The sequence below is a fragment of the Equus asinus genome, chromosome 28, assembly GCF_041296235.1.
Source record: "Equus asinus isolate D_3611 breed Donkey chromosome 28, EquAss-T2T_v2, whole genome shotgun sequence".
Classification (NCBI taxonomy): domain Eukaryota; kingdom Metazoa; phylum Chordata; class Mammalia; order Perissodactyla; family Equidae; genus Equus; species Equus asinus.
In genome coordinates this window covers 37627383-37653765 of record NC_091817.1, presented here as the reverse complement: position 1 = coordinate 37653765, position 26383 = coordinate 37627383, and the positions used below count along the sequence as shown (strand labels likewise).

At 45.0% G+C, this 26383-nt stretch overlaps 1 protein-coding gene across 4 annotated transcripts in view; it reads right to left on the bottom strand.

Moving 5' to 3' along the window:
* HYDIN (HYDIN axonemal central pair apparatus protein) overlaps positions 1-26383 on the bottom strand; it is a 338461-nt gene that overhangs the window by 84907 nt on the left and 227171 nt on the right. For all 4 annotated transcript variants that reach the window (XM_070500558.1, XM_044761259.2, XM_070500554.1 and 1 more), the window contains 9 exons: positions 21629-21797; positions 18883-19062; positions 18229-18402; positions 15785-15958; positions 12427-12641; positions 7574-7711; positions 5695-5878; positions 3283-3424; positions 1320-1482 (listed from right to left, as the gene is read on the bottom strand). In XM_070500558.1, coding sequence (XP_070356659.1) covers positions 1320-1482; positions 3283-3424; positions 5695-5878; positions 7574-7711; positions 12427-12641; positions 15785-15958; positions 18229-18402; positions 18883-19062; positions 21629-21797 — 1539 coding nt within the window. The remainder of the gene's footprint in view (positions 1-1319; positions 1483-3282; positions 3425-5694; positions 5879-7573; positions 7712-12426; positions 12642-15784; positions 15959-18228; positions 18403-18882; positions 19063-21628; positions 21798-26383) is intronic.

Below are 26383 nucleotides of genomic sequence, written 5' to 3'. Positions count from 1 at the left end.
ATGAACCTGGCACAGAGAAACTAACTTTATTCTTTTTCTTACTGCCCTTTTAGCTTGCTTTGTGGGCTCTGATTTTCTCTTCCCCTGGAGGCGATGCTCCCTAGCTTTTTGTGTTATTTTTTGACGACGCAAAGTCCAGTTCAGTCCAATGATCCCTGTCTGCAGCACAGCCCAGTGCCCCCTCTCCCAGTGACAGCACTTCTCCTCACTAAGGTCAGGCTTGGCCACTTGAGTGACCGGGTTGGCTCTTCCCCTCATGGCACTGCCCAAGCCCTCCTCCACTTCTCCATCTCTGACATGGCCTGAAGAGAGCTGGCCTGACAGTGCTGGCAAAACTGTCTTCTGGAGGGAGTGGGTCACCTTATATGTGCAGGGAGGGGCTTGGCTGCTACTGTATCATTCCCCGTCTACAGAGTCCCTGCCAAGACACCGAGAGCTCTGTCTGGACAGCCTATCCCGTGGAGAAGTGGATTTTGTAGGGAAGAAAGGCCCTGTGAGGGAGGACTTGTTCTGTGTGCTCGGGCTCTGCTCCTTCCTGAGCGCTGTCTGAGTGGGACCCCTGGACACCGATTCCTCTGCCCTTCTATCTACCCATATGTGGTCATTGTCTCACGCTCACCTACTGGGACCAGTGTGCACCTTGTCTGGAGTCTGGCTCTAGCTTCACCCTGACACCCCAGTGCTGAAACAGCTGCTGTGCACCCCAGTAGCGACACCTCTTGGCCACAATTGCCACCTGGGCATTGTGCTGGCCACCTGCCCTTCCCATGTCACAGTGGGCTGAGACGTGACTGCTAAGCTTGACAGGCTGATAAACGGTTGGTTCCTGTCTGCAAGGACAAATTTACGCCAGAGCATCTTCCTTGACTGTTGTTAAGGATGAGCTCTTGGTTGAAGGCAGGGGCTTCATGACTTTGTGTCTTATGGAGACAAATCTTTAATACTAGCCTATTTAGCACTATCCAGGGGACTGTAGGGGAAAGTGAAAAGAGCAAGGACTGTGGTCAGACATAACTGGAGGCGGTCCTGGAACTGCAACCTCATCTCTCTCGACCTCAGACAGAGTTTGTGTCTCTGGACCTCGCAGGCTGGGTGGGATGCCCAAATGACAGGACTACGTAAAGTACACACAGAGCGCTTTGCACACAATCAGTGTTCAACAAATGCTGGTCCCTTTCCTCATGGCTTCTGCACCACCACAAAATCCAAACAGTATCAGGTCACTTTTCTGGAGGGGAAACGTGCTGATTGAGCGGCTGGTTATGACAGCTGAGCCCTCTGCTTCCGCCGCTGGGTCAGGAGCAGGGGAGGGGTGCTACCTGCCGGTTTGCTGCTTGGGATTTCTTCAGGGGCGGTTCCTCCTTTACTGCTCCTGGCTTTGGCTTTTTGATCTTCCTTTTTAGCTCATCTTCTTCCTTTTGCCGCTCAAGCTCCTGCTGTAGCTTCTTTTCGTGCATCTCCTTTGCCAGTCTCTCCAGCTCCCTTCATCAAACCAGGCAGAGAAAACAGAGTTCAGAGGCCCTCCTGCCCGAGCCCCTCCTCGGCCTGGAATCGCCTGGTCAGGGGACAAGGCGCAGAGCTTTCTTGGGCATGAAAAGAAAGAACAAAAGAAAGCTGGGTAAACAGGAAGGAAAGAGGGAGAGAGGCAAGAAGGGAGAAAGGATGGCTCACGTCTATCTTCGAACGGTCATTCAGCAAAACTAATGAACTGAAACTCGACGAACAGGAAGTCTCAACTAATCTGTATTTCTATTCCAATCTCCTTTCATAGGAGCAAGGCAAGGCCTGAGAATAAGCCTGATGTTAGCACTTTATAAAAGCAACTTTCAGAGACTGTTCTGATATTAGCACAGGTGAGGCCCAGCTTCCTACCCGGTCACGTTTGCTGTTCAGACAGCAAGAACCGGTGTTTTTAACAGCAGCCCCTACCATGGCTAGCTTGGAGCCATGCAGCCGAACCTGAACTCCACATTCCTCTGCTCTTCTCTCTCTCTCTCTCTTCCTGCTCTGGATTCAGCTGCCTCTGCCCTGCCGCTAATGGCAAAGAGGGCACCAAGGGCGGGCACCAAATACAAACAAGCGTGGAGGGGAGAGCATTTCTGAAAATACAAAACCCATCTATTTTCATCTCCAGGCGTCCCTAGTTGTTCCCGGTTGCTGTGGCTCTCCGCCCACGGAAGCTGACTCATCATTACTTCATTACTTTGTGTGTGTGACACAAAGAAGTCACTGCTGAGCTTTGAGGATCAGATCTGCATTTTTTAAGTCCACCATGAGATAAATGCCTGAGAGCAATGGCCTGGATGAGAAGGAAAAGATTCCTTCGGAATCCCAAAGCTAGACTTTTCATACCTCTGAGGACTGGGCAGTCTTACAATGGACCAGCAGGAGAAGAGATGAGGGTATACTGCAGGGGCTGAGGGGACACAAAAGCTCTTTTGGGGTCAGTGGAAAGAGTCTGGAGGTGGAGGGAGAGGAGAGAAGGGGGTTAGATTGTAGGCAAGTGTCTTAGCTCTGCCCGCTCAGATGTTTGGAATCCTAGGGAGGGGTAGGCAATAGAACCCCCCTCCACTGGCATGTTTGAAGATCTGAGGGCAGAAAGGACATATGTCCCACTGCCTACCTGTATCTGAGATGGCCTGAGATATGGGCCCCGAGTCCCCTGGGCCCTGGGTGGTGTGGAGGGGATCCAGTTGTTCCCGTGTGATCCTCAGTGAGAGGCACAGAAGGTGGCTGAGAACGCTAGCTTAGGAGCCTGTGTAGGGTCTCTGGTGAGCTGCTCAGCCTGAGGATCAAGCGGGAGAGGCAGCCAGGCCTCAGGGGATGGGCAGCACCACCAAAGGCCAAGATGGTGGCCAGGGAAGGAGGAGAAATGACTGAGTTCTGGGGAGCAAGCACCATGCCCATGTTAAGAGAGTGGCCCCTCAGTCACCAGCAGTGGACACCTGAGCACAGAGGTTGATGAGCCACTCCTAGGGGGTGGTTGTCAGGGAGAGCCAGTGGGAGCCCCAGGAGTTCACAGAGGCCAGAAGCCCCTTCATCCATTACATTCCATAACCTTCCCCCAGACCCAAACTCCCCCAGACAGAAGGAAGGAGAAGAGAATGGGAGAAACCCTGAAAAGCTGCAGCAACCAGGACCCAAGATGGGCAAGATATGTTTTCCTGCTCTCAGCAGGTCATCCTCCCAGGTCTCCCATGGCCACTGCTGTCCCCGTGGAGGATGACCCCAGTCATGCTCTCAGGGGAACCACTTCTGCTCTGGCCAGCCCTTGATTCTGACCTCTTCTTCCTCTCCAGGAGGGCCTGCTGAACTTCTCGGTTAAACGTGATTTTCTCCTCCTCTGTCAAGGCATCATATTCTTCCTCATCCATATTTTGGAGACGCTCCTTCTCTTTCTCGAGTGCTTCCCTGAGTTTGTGCTCTGTTTGGGGAAAAGAGACAGGAAGGTGAAGAAAAGTCACTCACCAGCTTTGGCTGTGGGGTCCCTCAGTGGCTTTGCTCTCAGACTAAACAGGCTGCAGACCGTCTGAGACAGTGAGAGGTGATGGTACAGCAGCTGGCACCCGTAATCTCTGGTAGAATTTCCTGCACTTGTTCCAAAATTGGTCTCCATCTGTGGCAGGCTGAAGAGTAGGCCCCAAAGACATTCATGTCCCAATCCTCAGAACCTGTCAATATGTCACCTTACCTGGCACAAAGGATTTTGCAGAGGTGATTAAGTTAAGGACCTTGAGTAGGGGAGATTATCCTGGAGTATCTGAGTGGGCCTAATCTAATCACAAAGGTCCTTATAAGAGGGAGTCAGGAGGGTCAGAGTCAGAGAAGTGATGTGACAACGAAGCAGAGGCAGAGAAGGAGATGTGACAATGGAAGCAGAAGTCAGAGGGCTGTGAGGAAGGCGCCATGAGCCAAGGAATGCAGGCAGCCTCTAGATGCTGGAAAAGGCAAGGAAAAGGACTCTCCCTCATTGCCTCCAAAGGAATGCAGCCTTGCTGACACCTCGATTCTAGGACTTCTGACCTCCAGAACTGGAAGAGAATAAATCCGTGTTGTTTTAAGTCCACAAGATGTGGTAATTTGTTACAGCAGTCATAAGAAACTAATATACCACCCGCTGACTTTATCCATTATGAGCACATGCCACCAAGGTGCTCAGGGTGACAGAACCACTTGCAGACCAACTGGAACTGTCTTCCACACCCTACAGATTCCAGGTCTAGAAGTGTGGTTCATACTCAGCATGAAGACACTTGGCTTCTTCACACTTCACTGCACAACATTCTCACCTTTCATTCTTATAGGTTTGAGCTTTGAGCATCTGAATTCTTTCTCTGACACTTACTAAGGGATAATGACAGGTTGTTGTGGGGATCGAATAAGCAATTATGTAAAGCACCAGGCCTAGCGCCTGGCACGTTCATAAATGTTCAATAAAAAGTAGATTTTAACATAATAATATTGTTACTGTAGGCTGCCTCAGGACTTTTTCAAATGCAGATGATTTAGGGGAGAGGAGCTCATAACACAACTGTGAGACACTTCAATCCAAAGATAATTGAGAAAGTGAAAAGTGATATTTTCTTTCCAGTTGGTCATGATGAGGAAATGAGCTTTCTGGAAAACCAGGAAGCTGGAGGTCAAAATACTGCTGGGGGATGCCTGGTCATTCTGCCTGATTTTTCTCTTGATGAGAATATAAGGAAACAGTCAAATTCTTTTTAAGAACTAAGACAGCCTGGTGTTTGTAAATACTTCCTTAAATGGAAGAGCATTATGATTTGTGTAGATTGTTCTAGAAGAGAGAGGTAAGGCCAAGTGAGGAAGGGCAGGAATGTAGCCAAAGCTGAGGCCAGAGCAGGACTCTCCCTCCCAGGCACAGTGTCACCTGCTCCCTTGGGGGCCAAGATTTGCTAAGTCTGCTTCTGACTAAATCGGGAACTTAAGCTAACAGTACTGTGTGTGTGTATCTATTTTTCAATCACTGAACATTTTTTCCAGGCCACTGGTGTAATGACAGAAAAAGCAAAGGTTTTACAGTTATGCAGACCTTACTAATCTGCTGTTTGATCTTACACAAGACTTTATATCTCTGAGCCTCATTTTCCTCATCTGTACAACGGGGACAATAACCTTCACAGGGTCATCGTGAGGATTAAGTGACCCAAAGCGTCATTTAACGATATTTAAAGTGTACAAAATGTCTGCCGTGCTGCCTGGTACACAGTAGGTTAAAATGTAGAAGTGGTTTTGTAAAGTTTATCAGCACCTCTAGTTTTACAGGAAATGCACAGTTGGCTTAAACAAAACCATTAGGCTAACTGGTCACCTGAGTCAGGATGGAACCCGAGGCGTGTTCCCCTCAGGTTGGTGGTAATTATAGAGAAGATGAAAGGTGTGGTACCGGGGAGAGAGGAATGTGTCTGTTGCCAGAAGAGCTGCATTCATCTTTCATTCTACAACCTCAACAGGTCACTTGTGTCTCAGTTCCCTTAGATGCAAAGTAGAAATAAGAGCTCCCAGCCACTGTCCAGGGCAGAGGTGGGGCGCCAATGAGACGGCAGACCTGAAAGCTTCATTTAACCCTAGTAAATTGTCACGGCAGGGAAGCATTTTCAAAAGTCTAAAGCTCTGTTTAAAGGAAAGATCTGTAAGCGCTTGGGAAGGACAGCCCAGGAGGGTATGGGACTTTGCCTTCTTGCTCCTTTTTGGCTTTCTCCTGGGCCTTCATGGCTGTGTAATCCTGGGCCATGTTGAGAACGTAGATGTGCTCCCGGTTGCCAATGGCCTTCAGCAGGCAGAGGAGAGTGGTAGCGCAGTTCCGAGCAAAGAGAGTCTCGAGGCTGTCAAACACCACTCCTCGGTAGCAGTCGCTCAGCTGAAACCAGAGAGAGCAGAGACGGTTACCATGGCCACAGAGCCTCCGTTCTCTATGGAGAAAGCTGCTTGCTGTTGTGTTGGTGCTGTTACTGGTGTTGCAATTGGTTCTGCAGACCTACTGGGCCCCGATGAAATTCCATTAAACTGCTCTTCCCCTTGCTAAATGCAAGGTGTTTTTACAAAATAAAGGAATAAAAATAGTTTATCAGTCATAAAAGATCTTTATCACATGTATTTGTATAATAAAGGGTTTATTCTGCCTCTATAGAAATAAAGAAAACAAATCAAATATTAAAGTGAGGGTCTAGGAAGAGCCATGAGGTGCAAGGAAAGAAGATGCAAAGGAAAGATGTCGCCATCCATGGAATAACAGGCAGCAGCGGAGCGGCAGCAGACGGGCTGTTTGTATCTTCCTAAGTGGTATTACTGCCTTGGAGGGTGATGATTTTAATAATACTAACCACTGAAGAACAGCCTCTGCTCTGCTGCAGTGTTACTCCAAGCACAGTGCCTAGATCGGCCACCACTGGCTGGAAACTGATTACCACCAGTTTTCGATGAAACGACAATCTTGTGTCAGAACATAAATCAACTATGTCACTAAATAGTTCGGCTGCCATCTTTTGCTTTGTAGCAAGACTTTGTCGATGAAGGAAGCAGTGCCAAGCTCCATGTCTCAGCGAAGACACCCCTCTGAGTGGCTCAGCTCTACTGGCTTACTATGGACTTTACCAATGTTCTCAGCCTTTAACCTGATGCATGAAACACCTGCACACTTATTAGAGTCCCTCACTCAAATCGGTTGAGAGTGATAGTACCTTTAATGCAGCAGTATTAGCATAAATCATTTCCAGTGAGGACAGTCCTCCTCTTCTGGGAACCTCAACTCTAATTTTGTTATATTTAACTGTGCAATTAATATTGTAGCTCAGTTTGCAAATCCAAAGCAAACACACAACTCCAGGGCCCGGTGAGCAATTTAGCTCTCTCGAAACCACCAGCAGCAAACAGGCTGAAGTGCTACCCTCCCCCAAATCCCGCTGATCTTGTTTTCTTTTCTTTAATCGTATAACACTTAAGAAAAAAAAACTTTTTAAATGGAGTTACGGTGTTTCTGACTTTAAAAGCAATATGTTATTGTAAAATAATTCAGAAATGTATAAAGAAGACTAAAAGTCTATAATCCTGCTACCCAAGGATAACCACAGTTAACATGTACTTGAAGAGTTTTTACTGTGTGTGATATACATTTATAAATATTTTTATAGACATGTGACTGTGCTTTCCACACTATTTAATAATCTGTAATTTTCACCTAATCACATATTGCAAACATATTTTTACAGCAATTAACATAGCTCTAAATTCTAACTTTTAGTGGCTCTACATTGTAATTTTTAACACACCACTGTAGGGCTGTATGTGACTTTTCTCTTTTAATGTGTAAACTTTTCTGCTCACTGGTCCTTTAAGAAGGTGAATGGCTTCAGGCAGCAGACTGAGCCCGGGTCAGGGACTGACGAGGGCTGCCAAAAGGACAAGTAAGTGACTGTTGGGGGGAAGAAACCCATCTTTCCTCTGCAGGGCCCCTGGGTTCTGAGCTGTTGTGGGTGGGCGATGGTTCAGAATCTCAGCCCCCAGCATGGGACTAGTGTGTGAGCCCTGCAGCAACGTGCAGGTGGGCTGGACGCACCTGTAAGCGCTTGGCCAGGATCTGAGTGAAGAGTTCCTCGGGGAGCACGCAACTCATGAGGCCCGTCTCACCTCCGATACTGGCGCTGACGCTGAGCCGGCGCTGCGTGGGCCCCGAGGGGAGAGGGCTGGAGGAAATCTGTTAATCGGGAGAAGGACCAGGAGTTAGAATCCAGTTTTGTGTCCCGACAACTCCTACACTTACAAGCCATGTGACTTTGGGAAAATCATACAATCTCTCTGGGCCTCATGTCCTCACCTGTAAAAGTGCATTGGAATGTGGAAGATTCCTTCCTTCCAGAATTGTTGTAAGCTTCAAGAGGGAACACGGTGGAAGGTGCTTTGTGTATGGACTGAACAGCACATACATTCATTTTTTGGTTCATTCATTGAACAAATATTTATTGAGCAGCTATTATGCACTGGGACCCTTTTGTTACTAGGGTTACAGCAACAAACAAGGCCAGCAGTATTGCTGCCTGTGTGGTCTTTACTTTCAAATGAAGGAGATAAAAAAGAAGCACATGAATACATAAAATCAGTCATATAATTTCAGAGAGTGATGAGAGCTTGGGAGAAAATAATCAGGCAATGGAATAAAGCACAATGACAGGATTGGACTATGGCTCTTTAGAGAGGGTGGTCACGTTACCCGGGCAATGTAGAAGAATGAGACAAGATCCTGAGAGAAGAGTCTTTCTGAGAGGACACAGCAAGCTCCCTTCACACGAGTGTCCTTGTGGGTATTTGGGGTGCAAGCAGGAGCCCAGTGTGACAGGAACTGAGAAAGCGATGGGGAGGCTGGTTAGAGTCTAAGACGTAGTCAGGCCAGAACATGCAGGGCTTGAAAGTCATGTAAGGAACTTGCGTTTTATTCCAAGTAGTATGGGAAGTCATTGGCATGTTTCAGGCAGACAAATGATCTGATTTTTATTTTTAAAAGACCACTGTATCTGATGCATGAGGTAACAGGAGTGGAAGAAGGAAGACGGGTTAGTTAGCTATCTCCAAGTTCAAGGCAGGAGATGATGGTGGCAGGGATGAGCACAGTCACGGTGGAAGTGGTTGATAAAAGATGTATTTTGGAAGTAGAGCCAATAGGATTTGGGATGTGAAAGAAAGAGGCATCAAGAATGACTCCTTGAGTTTTGACCTGAGCAAATTGAAAAATGAAGTTATTTATTAAGAAAGGAAAGACTGAGGGAAAAACAATGTTACGTTTTGTTTGGGAGGGGAGCAAGAATCACTTTTGGGACATACAAATTTTGAGATGCCTCTAAGCCATTCAATAGAGATACTGAATGCAAGTTTATATACATGAACCTGAGCTTGGGGGGAAGTTAGGGCTGGAGATAGAACTGGATGAAATCACCTGTAAAGAAAAGGTAGAAAACAAAAAGAAAAGAGTAGATGACTTAGTCTTAGCCTACTCCAAAAAACTAGGAATCTGGAGGAGATGGAGGAACTGGAGGAATGGAGGGAGCTGTTAAGGAGGCAGAGGGAAAGTAGAAGAGCACAGTGTTCTGAAAGTCAAATGAAGAAGTGCTTCCAGGAGGAGGGGGCTATCAGCTGCCAAGAGGTCACATGAGATGAGGACAGAAAACTGGCCACTGGATTTGGCAAGATGAATGCCAATGACCTTGAGAAGAGCAGCCAGTGGTGTGGTGAGGACAAAGGCCTCATTGGAATAGTTGAAAGAGAGAAGGGTGATGAGGATGAGGAGGCAGTCACACAGCAATTCTTTGGAGGAATAGCAATGAAGAGGAGCTGAGAGATGAGGTAATAGCTGGAGGGGGATCTGGGGTCACAGGAAAGTCTTTTTGCAGATGAGAAGTAACACAACGCCCATAGATGCTGATGGGAAGGATCCAACAGATAGGGAAAAAAACAAATGGGAGAGAGGGGATAACTGCAGGAAGTAGCCCTTGAGTAAGACAGGAGGGGTGGGGACCAGTGCACAGGAGCATAGACGGCCTTGGATGAGAGCTGGGGCAGTTACTCAGGCACAGGGAAGGGATGGCACTGGGTCAGGGTGAAGGCTGGAGGGTAGCTTTGGTGGTGGGAGGATGAAGTGGTGATTTTCTGGTTGCTGCTGCTCCCTCCATGAAGTCATAAGAAAGATCATTAGCTGAGAATGAGGAAGAAGAAGGTGTCTTAGAGGTTTGGAGAATGATGACAGCAACAAAATAGTTATCTTGAAGAGATGGAGGACAAATTTACTAGGGCAGATAAAGGATCCACTTGAGATTTGAGGTCTCAAATTTAAATTAAGACCATTAAGGAGAGACGAGGCTTTCCTCTAGCTGTGTTCAGCTGCCCTGCAAGGAGGAGGTGGAGAATGGGCTTTACCAGGAGGAAGTTTTGCTTGGAGAGTACAATGAAGGGGTAAGGGAGCACCCATAATGACAGACCACGAAATCCAAACTGGATAAGTGAAGGGGGTGCGAGGCAGTGAAAATGTGGATTGGAGGTTTCAATGTGACCAATACTTATCAGAATAAGTCATCTGGAAAGTTAGAAGATGGTCGTCAGGAAGTAGGATGTGCGATGTAGAGATCCCGGAGTTTATGGGAAACGATGAACAAAGTCTAGAATATGGTCATCATAGTGAGCAGCTGAGGAGGCCATGGAATTGAGAAGTGAGAGCGCTGGATTAAATATCATTCAAAAGATCAGGATGTCTAACTGGTGATTTCCTGGAACAAGGTGATTTAGAAATACATGACCTTATATTACAGGTCATTTCTTCATTATACGACATGTTACACATTTCTTCCCACTTGCAATATGAGTAAAGTTTTAGTTATTGGAGAGTTCATGTTTTAGGAGAGCTTTAGAAGACCAAACAGCCATCTCTGGCTAAGGCACTCTGACAGGGTGACTGTGTCCAAACCATTTGAGTCTTGTCACACTGGAGTGCAGCAGGCAGCCACATGTGGTCTTGAAGAAGTTCTAAGTTCCCTATTTATTGAAAGGGGATTTGAGTCAGAATGGGGGTTTTCTGCTGCCTTTGATGTAGTCTAAAAGCCTTATTTCACTGTCCAGATGGACAGAACCAAACCAAAGTAAATGATTCTCCATGCCACCCTATTTAATACAAATATATGTTTTAGTTCATCCATAAACATCTACGTAAAGAACATCAAATTAGACCTTAGAAAAGAGGGTTAAAAGGATGATGCTCCAAAAGAAACTGAGTCAATGTCTTTAGTTTCCAAGATATTAGAAGAATGTGGGACTGAAGTGAAGATCAGAGACATTATCTGGCGCAAATTCGGTCCTGCAGGATGCCCCATCCAACTTGCATACCTCCTTTCACACGAAGATCTTCACCTCCACTCCAACCACTTGCCCCATCCAACCCTCCGTCATCCACTTGCCCCGCCAACCCTCCATTCATCTGCTCCATCCAATATGTGGTCCTCCTCTCCTATAAGGACCTTCACCTCTGCTCTATCCACCTCAGCAAGCTTCTCGGAAACATCTGCCTCTCCCACTCCCACTATAGCGCTCTCAGACTATAACAAGACCCACAGACGTTTTCAGTCTTCCTGCTTCTCCCATTCTATTGTCCTCCTCTTAATTCCTTGTCTATCTAGACTGGACTTCCCATACTGATGCCACTCGCAACTCCCTTGCCCTTTGTTCTGAGCACACCCCGACACCTGCAATGATAACAACTTCTCTCTCTGCCTCTGAATGAGGGCTGAAAGGGGCCACTTAGACAAATCTTACTGTGAAGTTGTAGCTTCCTGTCTTGGCTGGGCCATCAGACTTTTCAACTATCTTTTCTTTTGTCCACTACCAATTTCTGGTTCCATTCCTCAGTGGACGCATCAGTGCTTTGCCACTTCCCTCAAGCACGCTCTGCAACCCAACCTCCTCAATACTTCCTGGAAAGACCTTGCATCCTGCCTAGAGCCATTCAGCAAGACCTTCTCCAATCTGCTCTCCACCCCGCTTCCCCTACACGTACTCCGTCTGTTTTCACCTTACTGACTCTAGAGCAAGCTGGCTCCCATCTCCTTTAACCATGCTTAATCCTGCCCTTCCTTCCTCCTCCTGGAATCTCATTTCCTCTTGGGTGGATCGTCACCTTATACTTCTCCAGGAGCTCCTGTCTCTATAGACCTGCTTGTGTCTCCACCTCCTTTCTGACCCAGGGTTTGCTTTTCTAATGAATACTCATATTTTTCCCTTTTCTTTCAAACATCTTAGAAGCCTATACTCACTTGACTCTGCTTTCCCATTGACAAATCATCACTCACCTGTCTCTCACAGCGCCATCCACTGTCTCTGGCTTCAGCACCTGCTATTCTGCCAAGATTGTTCTTGAAGTCCCTTGGCATGTGACTCAAACTCTCTAACTTCTTTATGACTTTCCAAGACTCCCTTGCAGCCCTCCTGCAACCTACATTACTGGTTCCTTAGCATTCTGTAAGTATTAGGTTGAACCATATGAAATTACTGTTATGGAGCTCCCAAATGGTTGAAGATTGATGATTTCATATGTTTCAACCTAATTCTTGCTACACCCCTCTTTTGTCTCTAATCTCAATATTTTACAAATATTTGAATGTGTGGTTATCTCCATCATCAGACTCTTCGTGCAGCTTGAGTGCATGGAATTTGCTTTACTTATCTTCACTTTGCCAGCACCTAACCCTATACCGTTAAAGGCACTTGCTAAACACCTGCTGGATGAATACTCCTTTCAGGAGTGGTGGTTCAGGGACAGCACTCAGGCCTGCCTGGTGAGGGCAACCATAGGAATGAAGTTGTGCTGATCTGGCTGCAGGATGCTAAGGAGGAGGAAGGATCTCAACTCTCCTTCCTAGGAGCCCTGATTTATACCTGTGGTGTTTCAGATGAGTGCTGGTGATGCTGCTTCTGAGACCCAGAGCCGTGGCTCTCTGACTTGCCTTTGGAGAGCAGCACGCTTCCACGCACAGTCTTAGCAGGTTTAACATCAGGGGTTACCAGAGTGGATTCCGAGGTTAACTTGCCCAGGGTCTCGCTGCTCAGTCGTATTTGTCCCATGGCATTTTGGCTCAAAGCAGTCTCCTGGGCTACATGGAGAGAGTGGGTTTATATCAAAAGTCACATTAGGATAATAAGGAAATAACAGCAGGGATGGCACATGGAAACCTACTGTGATTCTCTGAAGGAACAGGAAGCCATCTACATCTGCAGATGGCTGAGTGGGGCTGGGAGAACAGGCTCCGTTCACCAAGGACTGGATGATGATGGGTCAGTTGGGAGCCTGGTCTGGAGTCCAGGGCTCTTCACTGCTCATCTTCCCAGGGGATCCCATGTTAGTCTGCCCCACTTTCTCTTCCAGCCCAGAGGGCGGTCATTTCTGAAACTGCTGGTACACAACAGCCCTGCCCTGGAAACCTAACACCTGACCTTTTGTGGTTCTAGGCAGTGGTGATGCTAGCGAATAGCTCGGGTAGGGCGTTTGCTGCTCCTGCAGCAGAGCAGAATCAGTGGTTGATGTAATCATTTAAAAGTTTGCCAAGAAGGCTGTTCAGAAACACTCTTGCTAGAGTGCCTTTGGCTTTTATGATAAACTCCTGCCTCTCCTAGTTCCCCAACCACAATGCAAGTCCTGTCTCATCGTGTCCCCTGGGGCTCCTACTCCACAAGGATGGACCACGTGCCTCTGAAGGAGAACAGGGGTGTATCAGACGCTGTTGGCACCCTAAATAGGGTGATAGGGCTGTATGCTAGGCAGCTTCCCCGTTTCTCTGGCTCTTAGGCAGACTCGTTAACACTCATTACTCCTTGTTGACCATTTCAGCAAATAAGCAACCAGAACTCCCTTGAGAGTTGTCATTATACTTACTCTGCTTTATCTTTCCATGTGGCTCCCTCCTCCCCTCCCCCAGGAGCTGATTATAGGTACAAGGACTCTGTACTGCACCTGGGAGCTGCGGGGGAGCCTGAAGCCATCAGTGGAGCAGCTGCATCAACATTCTACTCCAATTATAGAGCTGGTAGGTCCCATGTTCATCCAGGCCCCATGACCCCGTGTCCCTCCAGGCACTGCCTTGATGGTGACTGTTCCAGTCTCCTGCCACCCGTACCTGCTCACTTCACTATGAGTCCTGCTCTTCCTCGGCCTGTCTCCCCTTGACTGATTGCTCTGAAATCTCTTCTGTGCTCTCCATATGCCTGGCACCTTTCCCTGTCTATAGCATTATTCCTCTGTATCTTAAAAAGCCCATTCTTCCTCATACAATATGAATACAAGTTTTTATTTGACTTTTCCTTTCTTTCAAGATATCATTCCACTTCTTCTTTCCTTCACTGGCCAGTTTCTGAAAACAGTGCTCTAGTCCAGCTCTGGCCAATAGACATATAAGATGAGCCTCATATGCATGTAATTTAAATTTTTCTAGTAGCCACATTAAAAAAGTAAAAATGGACTTAATGGCATATTTTATTTAACCCAACATACCCAAAATGTGATCATTTCAACATGTAAATGATATGTAAAAATCATTACTGTGTCACTTTACAGTCTTCTATTCATACTGCATCTCCCAAATCCAGCATCTATTGTACACTTATAGCACGTCTCACTTTGGACCAGCCACATTTCCAGTGGCCAGTGGCGCCTGCATGGGATGGGCAGGTGTAGATTTATTGCTTCCTCTTCAGTACAGCCTGTTGACTCCACAGCAAACAGCAAATGTCAGTTTGGGCTTATCCCCTCCATTGAAAGGGTTTTCTCCAAGGTCACCAGTAAGCTCTGAACTGTGAACCTCAGTGGCCCTCTTCTTAGGGCTCATTCTGTTCGAACTTTCAGCAATCTCCAATTACGTTCATTTATTGATTCAATACACTTTTATAAATCTTTACTCTGTCTACCAAGTGCCAGGCACTATTCTGTGTGTGGGGAATACATTAGTGAAGAAAACTAACACAAATCCCTGCCCTCAGAAGCTTACACTCTAGTCGGGGGAGGCAGACAATAGAATAAGTACATCAAATAAATAGTATGTTAACTAGTGATAAGGGCTAGGAGAAAAACAGAGGAGGAACGGTCCCCCAGAAAGCTCTTCTTTCCCCTCTCCCGCCTGCTGTCTCTCTCCTTGACTTCCTTGCATCCCACTCTCCTGATTGCCCACCTCTCTGCCTTCTCGACCTCCCTTGGCTTCTCCTCGTCCTGAAGTGTCAGTGTTCCCCAAGGTCCCATCCTGCCTTGTCCAACCCTTTCCTCTCTTTCTGGAGCCTTGTAAGGCTGATTTCCTCCACTTCAGTGGCTGCCCCTCTCACTTTGTTGAGGAAGACTCCCCCAGTTATGTCTTTAGCTTGACATTACTTTCCCAGGCCTCACCACTATGGGGTTCAAAAACTCAATTAATTTCCCTCTCCAGCAAACTTTCTCCTCCTCCTGTGTTCCCTATCTTGGTAAACGATGTCACTCTCTTCCTGGTTTCCGTGACTAGAAATCTTGGTGTGACCATCTTGAATGCCTCCCACTCCTTCAATTCGCTGCCACGCGGGTGGCTCTCAGGTCAGCTGGCCCAGGCCCGTTCATTTCCAGCTTCACTGTTGCTTCCTCTAGAAGACATCACAAGAGTTACTTTCCTACTGTGACTTTCTGGTCATTTCTCCTGTAGGGCAAAAACTGCTCAACTTCTCTTCTCTTTCAAAATAAAATCCAAATTCCTAATCTTGGCATCAAGGTCAGCTATGATTGGCTTCAACCTGCCTTCCCACCTCTAGTTTACTGTCAGCTTCCCTACTTTCTTGGTCTAAAATGTCCTTGTCTTTATCTTTGCCTATCAACATTTTTCTGCTCTTTCAGAGCCCATTTCCATGAAATCTTCCCCATATCACACTTATGGGTACCCGACCATCCCAAACTTGCTCTTTCGTAGAAGCCAATACTCAGGTTACAACATTATCTTCCTCTGCTCCGAAAGAGCACCTGTCTGCTCCCTCAAAGGTATGGGCCATGTCTTATTCATTGTCCTGTTGCCTGCAGTGCCAAGTGCATGCCTGCACTGGGCAGCCAGGAGAGCTGTAGATGCTTGGTGAAGAGAATTCTCTTCTGGGCTAGTAAGTTGGCAGCATGTTGTAAGTCAACCTCCAACTGGGCTGTGGTGGAAAAGCTCAGTTAGGGAAACAAAGAAGATGGGCGTCACCAGTGGGGGTGCTGGCCGCTTGACCACAAAAAGTCAGAGGAAATGGCTCTTACCACTCTCCTCTCCTTCTTTCATGGACTGCTCTATGGCAGCCTTGATGCAGAGCTCACGGGCCCGAATTCCTGGGATGTTGTTGCTGTCGGAGATGGCTTCCAGGACAATGGAGTCGATGTTCAAGCAGGCTGCATTGTAGTACTTGGCAATGCTGACTGCAGTGGCTGATTTTCCTATAAAAAAAGTCAGGGGATGAATTTCCTGGCTTTCATTTACTCAGTGTCCTAGACAGAAGAAGCTTCTAGAATAGAGGTCACCCATAAAGTGATCTCTCCAAGTGTTCTGTCTCTAAGTCTCTTGTGCAGCCAGAGGTGGCAGCAGAAAAGAGAAGGAAGACCTGAGCCAGGAGTTGCGACCTTGGATTCTGGTCCTGATTCTACCACCAATGCGCCATGTACTATGGCAACCCCCATCCTCTCTGGATTTTCTCCACAGTTTAAAAAGTGATTCTATCAGATAATCTTTAAAAATCTTGTAGCTCTGTCTCCAATTCTAATGGGAAAACTTTTTTGACTTAAAGAATAACTTGTGTTGATTTTTTTTTCTCATTTGAAAATACCTGCTCATTAAAACGAAAGCAGAAAGTTCAGAAATAACGAGAGGAGAAAAGAAAAAAAGATCCATAATTTGCTCTTACAGAAAGATTACAGTTAGCGTATGGCTGCTAAGTATGTATACATAACTATTTTATTTATATTTCTTATAAAAAAGAAATGGGTTATCTGGTAGGCTGAATAATGGCTCCCCAAAGATGTCTGCGTCCTAATTCCCGGAACCTGCAAATATGGCACCTTATATGGTAAAGAGAATTTCCAGATGTGATTAAATGAAGGACCTTGTTATGGGAGATTATCCTGGATTATCTGGGTGGGCTCAATATAATCACAAGGGTCCTTACAAGAGAGAAGCAGGAGAGTCAGAGTCAGAACAGGTGATATGAGGATGAAAGCAAAGAGAGAGAGACTGGAAGATGCTACAATGCTGGCCTTGAAGATGGAGGAAGGAGCCATGAGCCAAGGCGTGCAGGTAACTTTTCTAAAAGCTAGAAAAGGCAAGAAAAGGAATTCTCCCCTGTAGCCTCTGGAAGGAATGCAGGCCTGTTGCCCATTTTAGACTCCTGACTTCCAGAACTGTAAGAAAGTAAATTTTCATTGTTTTAAGTCACTAAATTTGTGGTTGTTTGTTACAGTAGCAATGGGAAATTAGCACAGATTACAAATCCTAAGTATGGCACTTTTTTCCTCAAAACAATGTATCATAACCCTCTTTCTATCCATTCAATACACTTCTATGGCACGTTTTTTAAATTTACACACAAAATTTACCATTTTAACCATTTTTAAGTGTACAGCTCAGTTGCATAAGTACATGCACATTGTTGTGCAGCCATTTTCCACCATCCATTTCCAGCACTTTTTCATCTTCCCAAACAGAAACTCCGTATCCATTAAACAATAATTCCCTATTCCTCTCTCCTCAGCCCCTGGAAACCACCACTCCACTTTCTGTTTCTACGAATTTGACTACTTTAGGTACCTTGTATAAATGGAATCTTACGGTAATTGTTCTTTTGTGACTGGCTTATTTCACTTAGCATAATGTCTTCAAGTTCCATCCATTTTGTAGCATGTGTCAGAATTTCCTTCCTTTTTAAGGCTGAATAATATCCCATTGTACCACATTTTGTTTATCCATTCATCTGTCAAACAGTGGGTTGTTTCTGCCTTTTGGCTATTGTGAATAAGGCTGCTTTGAACATGGGTGTACAAGACACTGTTTTTAATGGTGATGTAATTCACTGGATGAATGTACTATAGTTTAATTAACCAGTTCTCCATAATGAATGCTTCAATTGCTCCCAATTTTTTTTTAAGATTTTATTTTTCCTTTTTCTTCCTAAAGCCTCCCAGTACATAGTTGTCTATTTTTAGTTGTGGGTCCTTCTAGTTGTGGCATGTGGGATGCCGCCTCAGCGTGGCTTGATGAAAAGTGCCCTGTCTGCGCCCAGGATCCGAACTGGCAAAACCCTGGGCCGCCGAAGCGGAGTGTGCAAACTTAACCACTCGGCCACGGGGCCGGCCCTGTTCCCAATTTTGTATTATGGTAAACAATGCTGCAGTGAACATGCATGGACTTATTCGCACATATTTTTCCTCTCTCTTTTAAAATAATTTAATGTCTTGGATTTTTCTCTAATATTTTAATGTTTTTAGATGACAGAAGAAATATAAACTCAAGCAATTCAGAGATGTACTAAGAATGAGGTGTCCCCACTCTGTCTCTACTTCCGTATCTCTGAGGTTGGCAGTTTAACAGTTCGAGGACAATCCTTTGGTATATAAATTTCAAATAAAAGAGTCTTTTATTACCTCAAAAATTACACGCGCAAACTTTGCCATAAACCCCAAAGGAGCAACCCCCCCCCCCCCGAGTTGTGGCGTACCTGACAAGGGTGTCCCATGGACAATGATGGCAATGCCTTTCTGGTTCTTGACCATGCGGCCTTCTGCAGAAATATCAATGCCCAGGTAGCGAGCGATCGCCTTGCTCGCTGGGTCGTTCTCTACTTCTCCAACTTCGTCTGTGGATTGGCTGTCAACACTCTGTATCTTGTCAGCTGCAAATTAAAAATATATCTGTGCGTGTGCGCATGTGCGTGCATGTGGACACACCCAGAAATCACACGGCTTCTGATGGAAATGGAAACAACTTTTTCTTTGTAACTGTTGTTGTTTTAAAATGACATGCAATCTGCTACAAATGTTGCTGCAGTCCTCGCCCCTCGCTGTGGTCTATGGAAGGGCCCTTTTGGTTAATAATTTATCTACAGCCACTAGAATTGAAAATACAGACACTCTTTGACTCAGTTTCATTTTTGGGAATCTCTCCTGCTGAAAAACAATATTGGAAACTAGCTGAATTTGCAACATTAAGGGAAATGGCTAAGTAAGCGATGGCATACTCTTATTATAGAATTAACACCTAGTAGTGCTAGAAGGCACGGAGGATGCATTTTTTGAAGAAAGGAGAAAAGGCATGGAACAGTCTTCCCAATTTTGCTTAGAAGTGGTAACAAAACACTAAAATGCTTGGTTACTTTGAAACATTATTTTTTCCAGGCTGTCCTCATCCTCCTCTTCATCTAGGTAGAGCTTGGACTCAACGGTAGGGATGTGTCGCTCTTCCAGGTTGGATGTGACAGAGACCCCTTGGCTCAGTGAGGTTCTCTTTGTGCTGGCGGAGGTTCCCTGTTCCGATGAGGGCACATCGTCCTCTTCTGCCAGGGAGCGAAGGATGAAAACATATGGAAGAATTGGGAGGGGGCAAGAGAGATGGGGGCAGAAAAGGAAAGAGAGACAAGAAAGAGAATCGCTGAACTGATTACCATCGTCTTGGACCATCCGACTCAAATAAACAAGAACTGCAGTCAGTCAGCTGTTAAGAAGGTTCTCTGCCCAGTGTTTCTGTATTTTAACATTAACAGCCCTCCCCCCCAATTATACATTTGCTCCAGAAAATTTGGAAAATTTAGAAGAGCAAAACATTACAAAATTCAGCTGTAAAAAGAGATAGTGATAATGTACAATTGAAATTTCACAATGTTGTAAACTTTTATGACCCCAATGAAAAAAAAAAAAAAAAAGAGAGCTAGAGATAGATAAAGAAATGGTGACAGAGGAATTGCAGCTTAATTTTATGATACCAGGACAGGAGAACTGCAACCTCTCAGATTTTTAATTTTTCAAAACTGAACTTGGGATCATACTGTCCATACCAATTTGTAGCCTGCTTTCCCTCCTTAATTTATCGTGGACCTTTCCCCCTGTCATTGTTAAGCATATCCATCCTTTTGTCTGCCCAGCACCCTCCTCACTGCTCCGCTCCACAGAGTTTCGGAGTGGGTGTCAGGCTGTGATTGTATAAGATGACCCCCCTGTACCTCAGGGCCAAGACTTTCCTTTTGTTTAGAGAATTTAGATTTGAGCCAGAGAGGTTGCAGCTGTCCTGTGAATGATGCTGGCCTGACTCGGGCTGCTGGTCCTCCCCGGATGTGGTGAGGGAGGCAGAGGATGGTCTGCAGCATGAACTCAGAGCAAGCAGATGCTCAGAGAAGCATCTGGTGAGCAGCAGCATGTGCGCCTTCCTGGGTTCCCACTGGACCCTTGGATCTTGGCTCTAGACTACCTTTCAATGGGCCGAATGAAAAAAGAGACCCACAACTGTGGTGTGTGAGGACAAGGACAAAAAAATGGAGATGAGAGCAACAGGGTCCTTCCTGAATGTAAATGTCCAAACCCCCACCGCTTCCTGACTGTGGGCTCTCAAAGACAGGGGCTTGTTTCATTGACCTTTTTTCCAGCACTTCAGCCCAGTGCTTGGAACACAGTGGGTGCTTTTTATGGGCTTAAAGGGTTCCCCTAAAATTCACATGTTGAAGTCCTAACTCCCCAGTACCTCAGAATGAGACTGTATTTGTAGATAGGGCCTTTAAAGAGATAATTAAGATACAAGGAGGTCATGCGGGTGTCCTAATCCACCCAAAGGCCAATATGACTGCTGTTCTTATAAGAAGAGATTAGGACACAGACACACATGGAGGGAAGAAAACGTGAACACAGGGGGAAGACAGCCATCCACAAGCCCAGGAGAGAGGTTCAGAAGAAAACAACCCTGCTGACCCTTGATCTTGGACTTCTAGCCTCCAGAATTGTGAGAAAATAAATTTCTGTTGGCTCAGCCACCCAGTCTGTGGTATTTGTGATGGCAGTTCTAGCAAACTAATAGTGTTCAACGAGCATGATCAGGAGACGGGGGGCAGGGGCAGCCTTCTTCTCTCATCTCCTTTTAGGGCAAACCAGTACCTCTGTCTAGCTTCCCTGAGAGACAAGACAGGCCCAAGGGCAGGAGAATTGAACTCCTCTCAATTTATTCCTTCACTCTTACAGCACATATGTATTGGGCATATGATGTATCAGGTGTTGTTCCATGCACTGGGCTTACAAGTAAGGAATATGTGGTCACTGCCTTTATGGGGGCTTCTTGTTCGGGGAGACAGCTTGAAGAAAACAATTAGACATGTGATGACTGTTACAGAGAAGAAGAGAGCAAGTAAGAACAAGGAGGGTGCCTTTCCAGGGTGAGGGCACAGAGAAGCAGGACACACATCACGACAAGCCACACAGTCCTACAGGTCATCAAGGAACCTTGATGCTCAAGTGTGTCCAAGGGGGTCCCTGGGTGGATGACGGGATAACTCAGGGATGCTGGGCCAGATTATGAGAACACAGTCCAGCTTTGCGATTGAGGTCTGGCCTTGAGGACCGTGGAGGGCCACCTCTCCCATCCTTACCTCTCTTAGGACACCAATGTCTACTGTGCATGACCTACTACTTTGCATGTACCTAGGCACATGCTTGGAGGCTGTGGAGTATCGTGGTTACCGTCATGGACTCTGAAGTCAGAGAGACCTGGACTTAAATCCCGATTCTGCCCCTTAAAACTGTGGACCTGGCCTCTCAGTGCTTCATTTCACATCTGTATGTGTAAAGCCCTCAGCACAGGGTTTGGTATCTAGCAAATGTTCTTCTATGTCTGTGTTAGCTGTTTTTAGGTCTTAACTCCCCACTAGACTCTAGTGAGAGCAGAATGTGTCTCACTGTCCGCATCCATACAATGGGGATATCAGGACCATTTTGTAAAGGTTAGAAATGAAACATGAAAGGCACCTAGCACCTGCCTGTCACCTGGCAGGTGCTCAGGAACTGGCAGATCTCCCAGCAGAGATAATTCAAAGAAGCTAGGGCCGCAGCTGGAGCCAGGGGCTCTCCGCCTTGAGTTCTCACCGTTCTCCTGTGCCAGATATTCCAGATATTTCGCCTTCATCTGCTCCTCTTTTGACCGCTTCACCTCCTTATAGTACTCGTACACCTCCAGGGGCAGCGTCTCCCCCGGAATGCGGGGAGGCAGCAGCAGGGTGTTGTAGGAATCATAGCCCTTCAGAGTTCGCAAGATCTGCTCAAGGAGAAGGGAAACTGCTGTTGGTCTCACTGGAAGCTTCCTCCCCACAGCCCTGGGTGGATCTGCTCATCCCTCTTGCAAAACCCCTGCCCCTGCCTAAGGCTGGGGTGTGCACAAAGGGCGGGGTTCTTGGGAGAGGCTAAAATGGAAAGCTGAGCCTGAATCTGAGGATATGGGGGTCTTCGTTTTGCCCCATTTGACCCTGGGCATTTCACACATGGAAGAGAATTTTCTTCTTGTTTTAAAAAAAACATATATTGGTTTTATTTTGTTTTTTTCCATTGACAAAAGCACAGAACTCCATTATCCACTTTGAGTGACATGTTCTTAGAAAATATTGTGGTTGACAATATTAAACTGGATAAGGTGGTTGTCTCATAAACAGAGGATCCAGGGGAAACATGTAAAATGGTATTAAGTATGTGTGTGTGTGTGCATGTGTGTGTGTGGAGATGGGGTGGGGTGGAGAGAGAATGTATATTAGGGTTGTCAGATGAAATATGGGATGCCCAGTTAAATCTGAATTTCAGATAAACAACAAATAATTTTTCTAGTCTAAACATGTTCCATGTTGTTTATCTGAAATTCAAATTTAATTGGGCAAGCTGTTTTTCTTTCTTCTAAATTTGGCAATCCTAGTATGTATGTATATTTATAAACCATGGTAAAATAAAGTCCTAGAAAGCAATTACTTCCTATAAGACCTAATTTATTGGTGTGAAATGTCTGTTCTGTTAGGTAACCCTTCTCCAGGATCACCATTTTTTGTTGTTTGAAAAGCACTAGTAATAAGCTCATTCTAAAATTTATATGGAAGAACAAAGGGCTGGGAATAGTTAAAACGCTAATAAAGAGTAAAGAGAGAAGATTGCCTTACTAGATATCAGAGCTTATGAAGCTAGAGTAATAGAGTGGTATTGATGTCAGGATGACAAACTGACCAATGAAATCAGAGAGAGAGCTTGGAATGGACCCATTCATAAATGGAGTGTTGACATAGGACAGAGGTGGCACAGCAGATTAGTGGGTAAAGGAAGGAATATTCCAAACACTGGTTGATGCAGAAACACAAAGGTCTGGGCAACTTGCTTAAATTGGGGCAACTCTAAAGAGGCAAGCCAGGTCCACAGCTTCCTGTGGGATCAGCTATAGTCTCTGTTGCAATCTCATCACAGTTCATCTTGTCTCTCTGCCCAGTTCTACGTTCCTTATTCTTCACAGGTGTTGTTCCTGAGAGTGCTCCTTAATAACCCCTCTGCATGCAAGTCTTGGAGTCTTAGATTCTGCTTTCCACTGAAACTGACCCACAACAGGGGGTGCTGTGCCAACATAAGCCATCGAGCATTTCAAAAAGACCTCATGAAAATACTCCCTTCCAGAGGGATGGAATCCCATCCTGAGAAAAACGTCTGGATGCAGAATCCAAATCGGGCAGAGCATAAACACTGAAGGTAAAGAAGACAGAAGATTCGAGGGCCGAATTTGGGGAGGTCCAGAGGAAGCAGAACCACCTTAGCTAAGGCATTCCGAAATTCCTGACCCACAGAAAACATAAGATAACAAATGTTTACTGCTTTAAGTTGCTAAGCATGGGGGTACTTTGTTTTGCTGCAATAGATACCTGGTAAGCAATAGATAACCAAGCATCAGACTTCATGAACAGTAAAACCTTAAGAGAAAACAGTGGAGCAACGCGTTTAAGATATTCAAGTGCTGAAAATGTGAGCCAAGGATATTGTATCCAATCAAACTGATAAAGGATAAAAGCCACAGATAAACAGTTACAAACATGTGCGTCCTCAGGGAATATTGTTTCCATGATCCCTTCCTGATGAATCCACTAGAGAATGAGCTTCAAACATCCCAGTAGCGATTGGAAAAGTTTTAGCTTTATACGTTTAAGTGTAGAACTAAGACTAAATGATGGAAATTTGGTTCTCTCATCTTAATATTGGAAACTCTGACACTATAGAAATAGTACAGGAAGCGAAACATGGAGGAAGTGTGCGTGAGATGATTACCCTGTAGGCATTAACTGGAAGCAAAAGAATATCATTTTATACCAAAGGGTGATGGGGAGAGGGAAAAAGAGATTACTAGCTAATTTCATTATTGTTCATAGTAGGGAACTAAGAGGTAGTTTCTAAAAGGTAGGGTACTATGGGTATTAGGTAAAAGTGTAGTTCATACAGCTCAGCCTCAAGGTACGAGAGCAGGTTAGAGATAGTAAAAATGGACCTAGATCAATTGATGGAACAGAATAGAGATCCCAGAAATAGACCCAAATAAATACAGTCAACTGATCTTTGACAAGAAGCAAATCAAATAAAATGAGCAAAGAAAGTTTTTTTCAATACATGGTGCTGGAACTGAACATTCACGTGCAAAAAAAAAAAAACCTCCATCTAGACAGATCTTACAACCGTCATAAAAATTAAGTCAAAATGGATCATAAACCTAAATAAAAAACATAAAACTATAAAGTTCCTAGAAGATAACAAAATAAAATCGAGATGACCTAGGGTATGGTGATGACTTTTTGTACACAACACCAAAGGCATTGTCGTTGAAAAAAGTAACTGATAAGCTGGACTTCACTAACATTAAAAACTTCTGCTCTGCAAAAGACAATGTCAAGAGAATGAGAAGACAAGCCACAGAGTGGGAGAAAATATTTGCAAAAGACACATCTGATAAAGGACCATTATTCAAAATATGTAAAGAACTCTTAAAAACTCAACAATAGGGGCCAGCCTCGTGGCCGAGTGGTTAAGTTCGTGCGCTCTGCTTCAGCAGCCCATGGTTTCGCCGGTTCGGATCCTGGCATGGACATGGCACTGCTCATCAGGCTATGTTGAGGCGGCATCCCACATGCCACAACTAGAAGGACCCACAACTAAAATATACAGCTATGTACTGCGGGGAAAAGCAAAAAAAAAAAAAAAAAAAAAAATATTGGCCACAGTTGTTAGCTCAGGTGCCAATCTTTAAAAAAAAGCATATGAATAAATGCTCCACATCATATGTCATTAGGGAAATCCACATTAAAACAACCATAAGAATCCACTATGTACCTATTAGAATGGCCAAATCCAAAACACTGACAATATCGAATGCTGGTGAGGATGAGGAGCAACAAGAACTCTCATTTATTGCTGGTGGGAATGCAAAACGCCACAACCACTTTGGAAGAAAATTTGGCAGTTTCCTACAAAACTAAACATATCTTATCATATAATCCAATAATCACGTTCCTTGGTTTTTACCCAAAAGAGTCAAAAACTTATGCCCATACAAAAACCTGCACACTGATGTTTATAGCAGCTTTGCTCATACTTGCCAAAACTCGGAAACAACCAAGATGTCCTTCAGTAGGTGAATGGATAAATAAACTGTGGTATGTCCAGACAATGGAATATTATTCAGCACTAAAAATAAATGAGCTATCAAGCCATGAAAAGACATAGAAGAACCTTAAATGCATATTACTAAGTGAAAGAAGCCAATCTGAAGAGGCTATATAATGTCTGATTGCGACAACATGACATTCTGGAAAAGGCCAAACTATGGAGACAGTAAAAAGATCAGTAGGTGCCAGAGGTCGGGAGGAGGGAGGAATGAATAGACTGAGTACAGAGGACTTTTAGGGCAGTGAAAATACTCTGTATGATACCATAATGATGGGTACATGTCATTATACATTTGTCAAAACTCATAGAATGTACAACACCAAGTGAACTCTAATGTAAACTATGGACTTTAAGTGATTATGATGTGTCAATGTAGGCTCATCGATTGTAGCAAATGTACCATTCTAGTAGAGGATGTTGATAATGGGGGAGGCTATGCATGTGTCGAGGTAAGGGGTCTATGGGAAATCTCTGTACCTTCCCCTCGGTTTTGCTGTGAACCTAAAACTGCTCTAAAAAAATGAAGTTAAGAAAAAAGGGACATGGAGGAGTAATTGGAAAACATGCAGCCCAGAACAAACAGGGAAAAAGGGCAGATTTAAGCCCTAACATAATTACATTAAATGTAAATGGTCTAAATATACTAATTAAAGACAGAGACTGCCAGAGTGTATTAAAAAATGAGTGAATTATAGGCTGTCTACAAGAAACTCACTTCAAATATAGTGACTGTGGCATATATTCTTTCTTGTTTTTTGCTGGGAAATATTTGCCCTGAGCTAACATCTGTTGCCAATCTTCCTCTCTCTCTTTTTTTTTTCCCTCCCCAAAGCCCCAGTACCTAGTTGTATGTTCTATTTGTAAGTTCTTCTAGTTTTTCTATGTGAGCCACCACCACAGCATGGCTACTGACAGATGAGAGATGTGGTTCCATGCCTGGGAAATGAACCCGGACTGCAGAAGCAGAGTGTGCTGAAATTTAACCATTAGTCCATCAGGGCTGGCTCTGCATGTATTCTTTACTGTTTGAATTTTAACCATGAGCATGTATTGGTTTTTCAATGAGATGTTTAAAATGTATAATGAGATCACAAAGAAGCAATGAATTCTGCTCAGCGCAAGGAAAGTAGGTCAGGAAAGGCTACTGCACGATCTTTAAATTGATGAGGA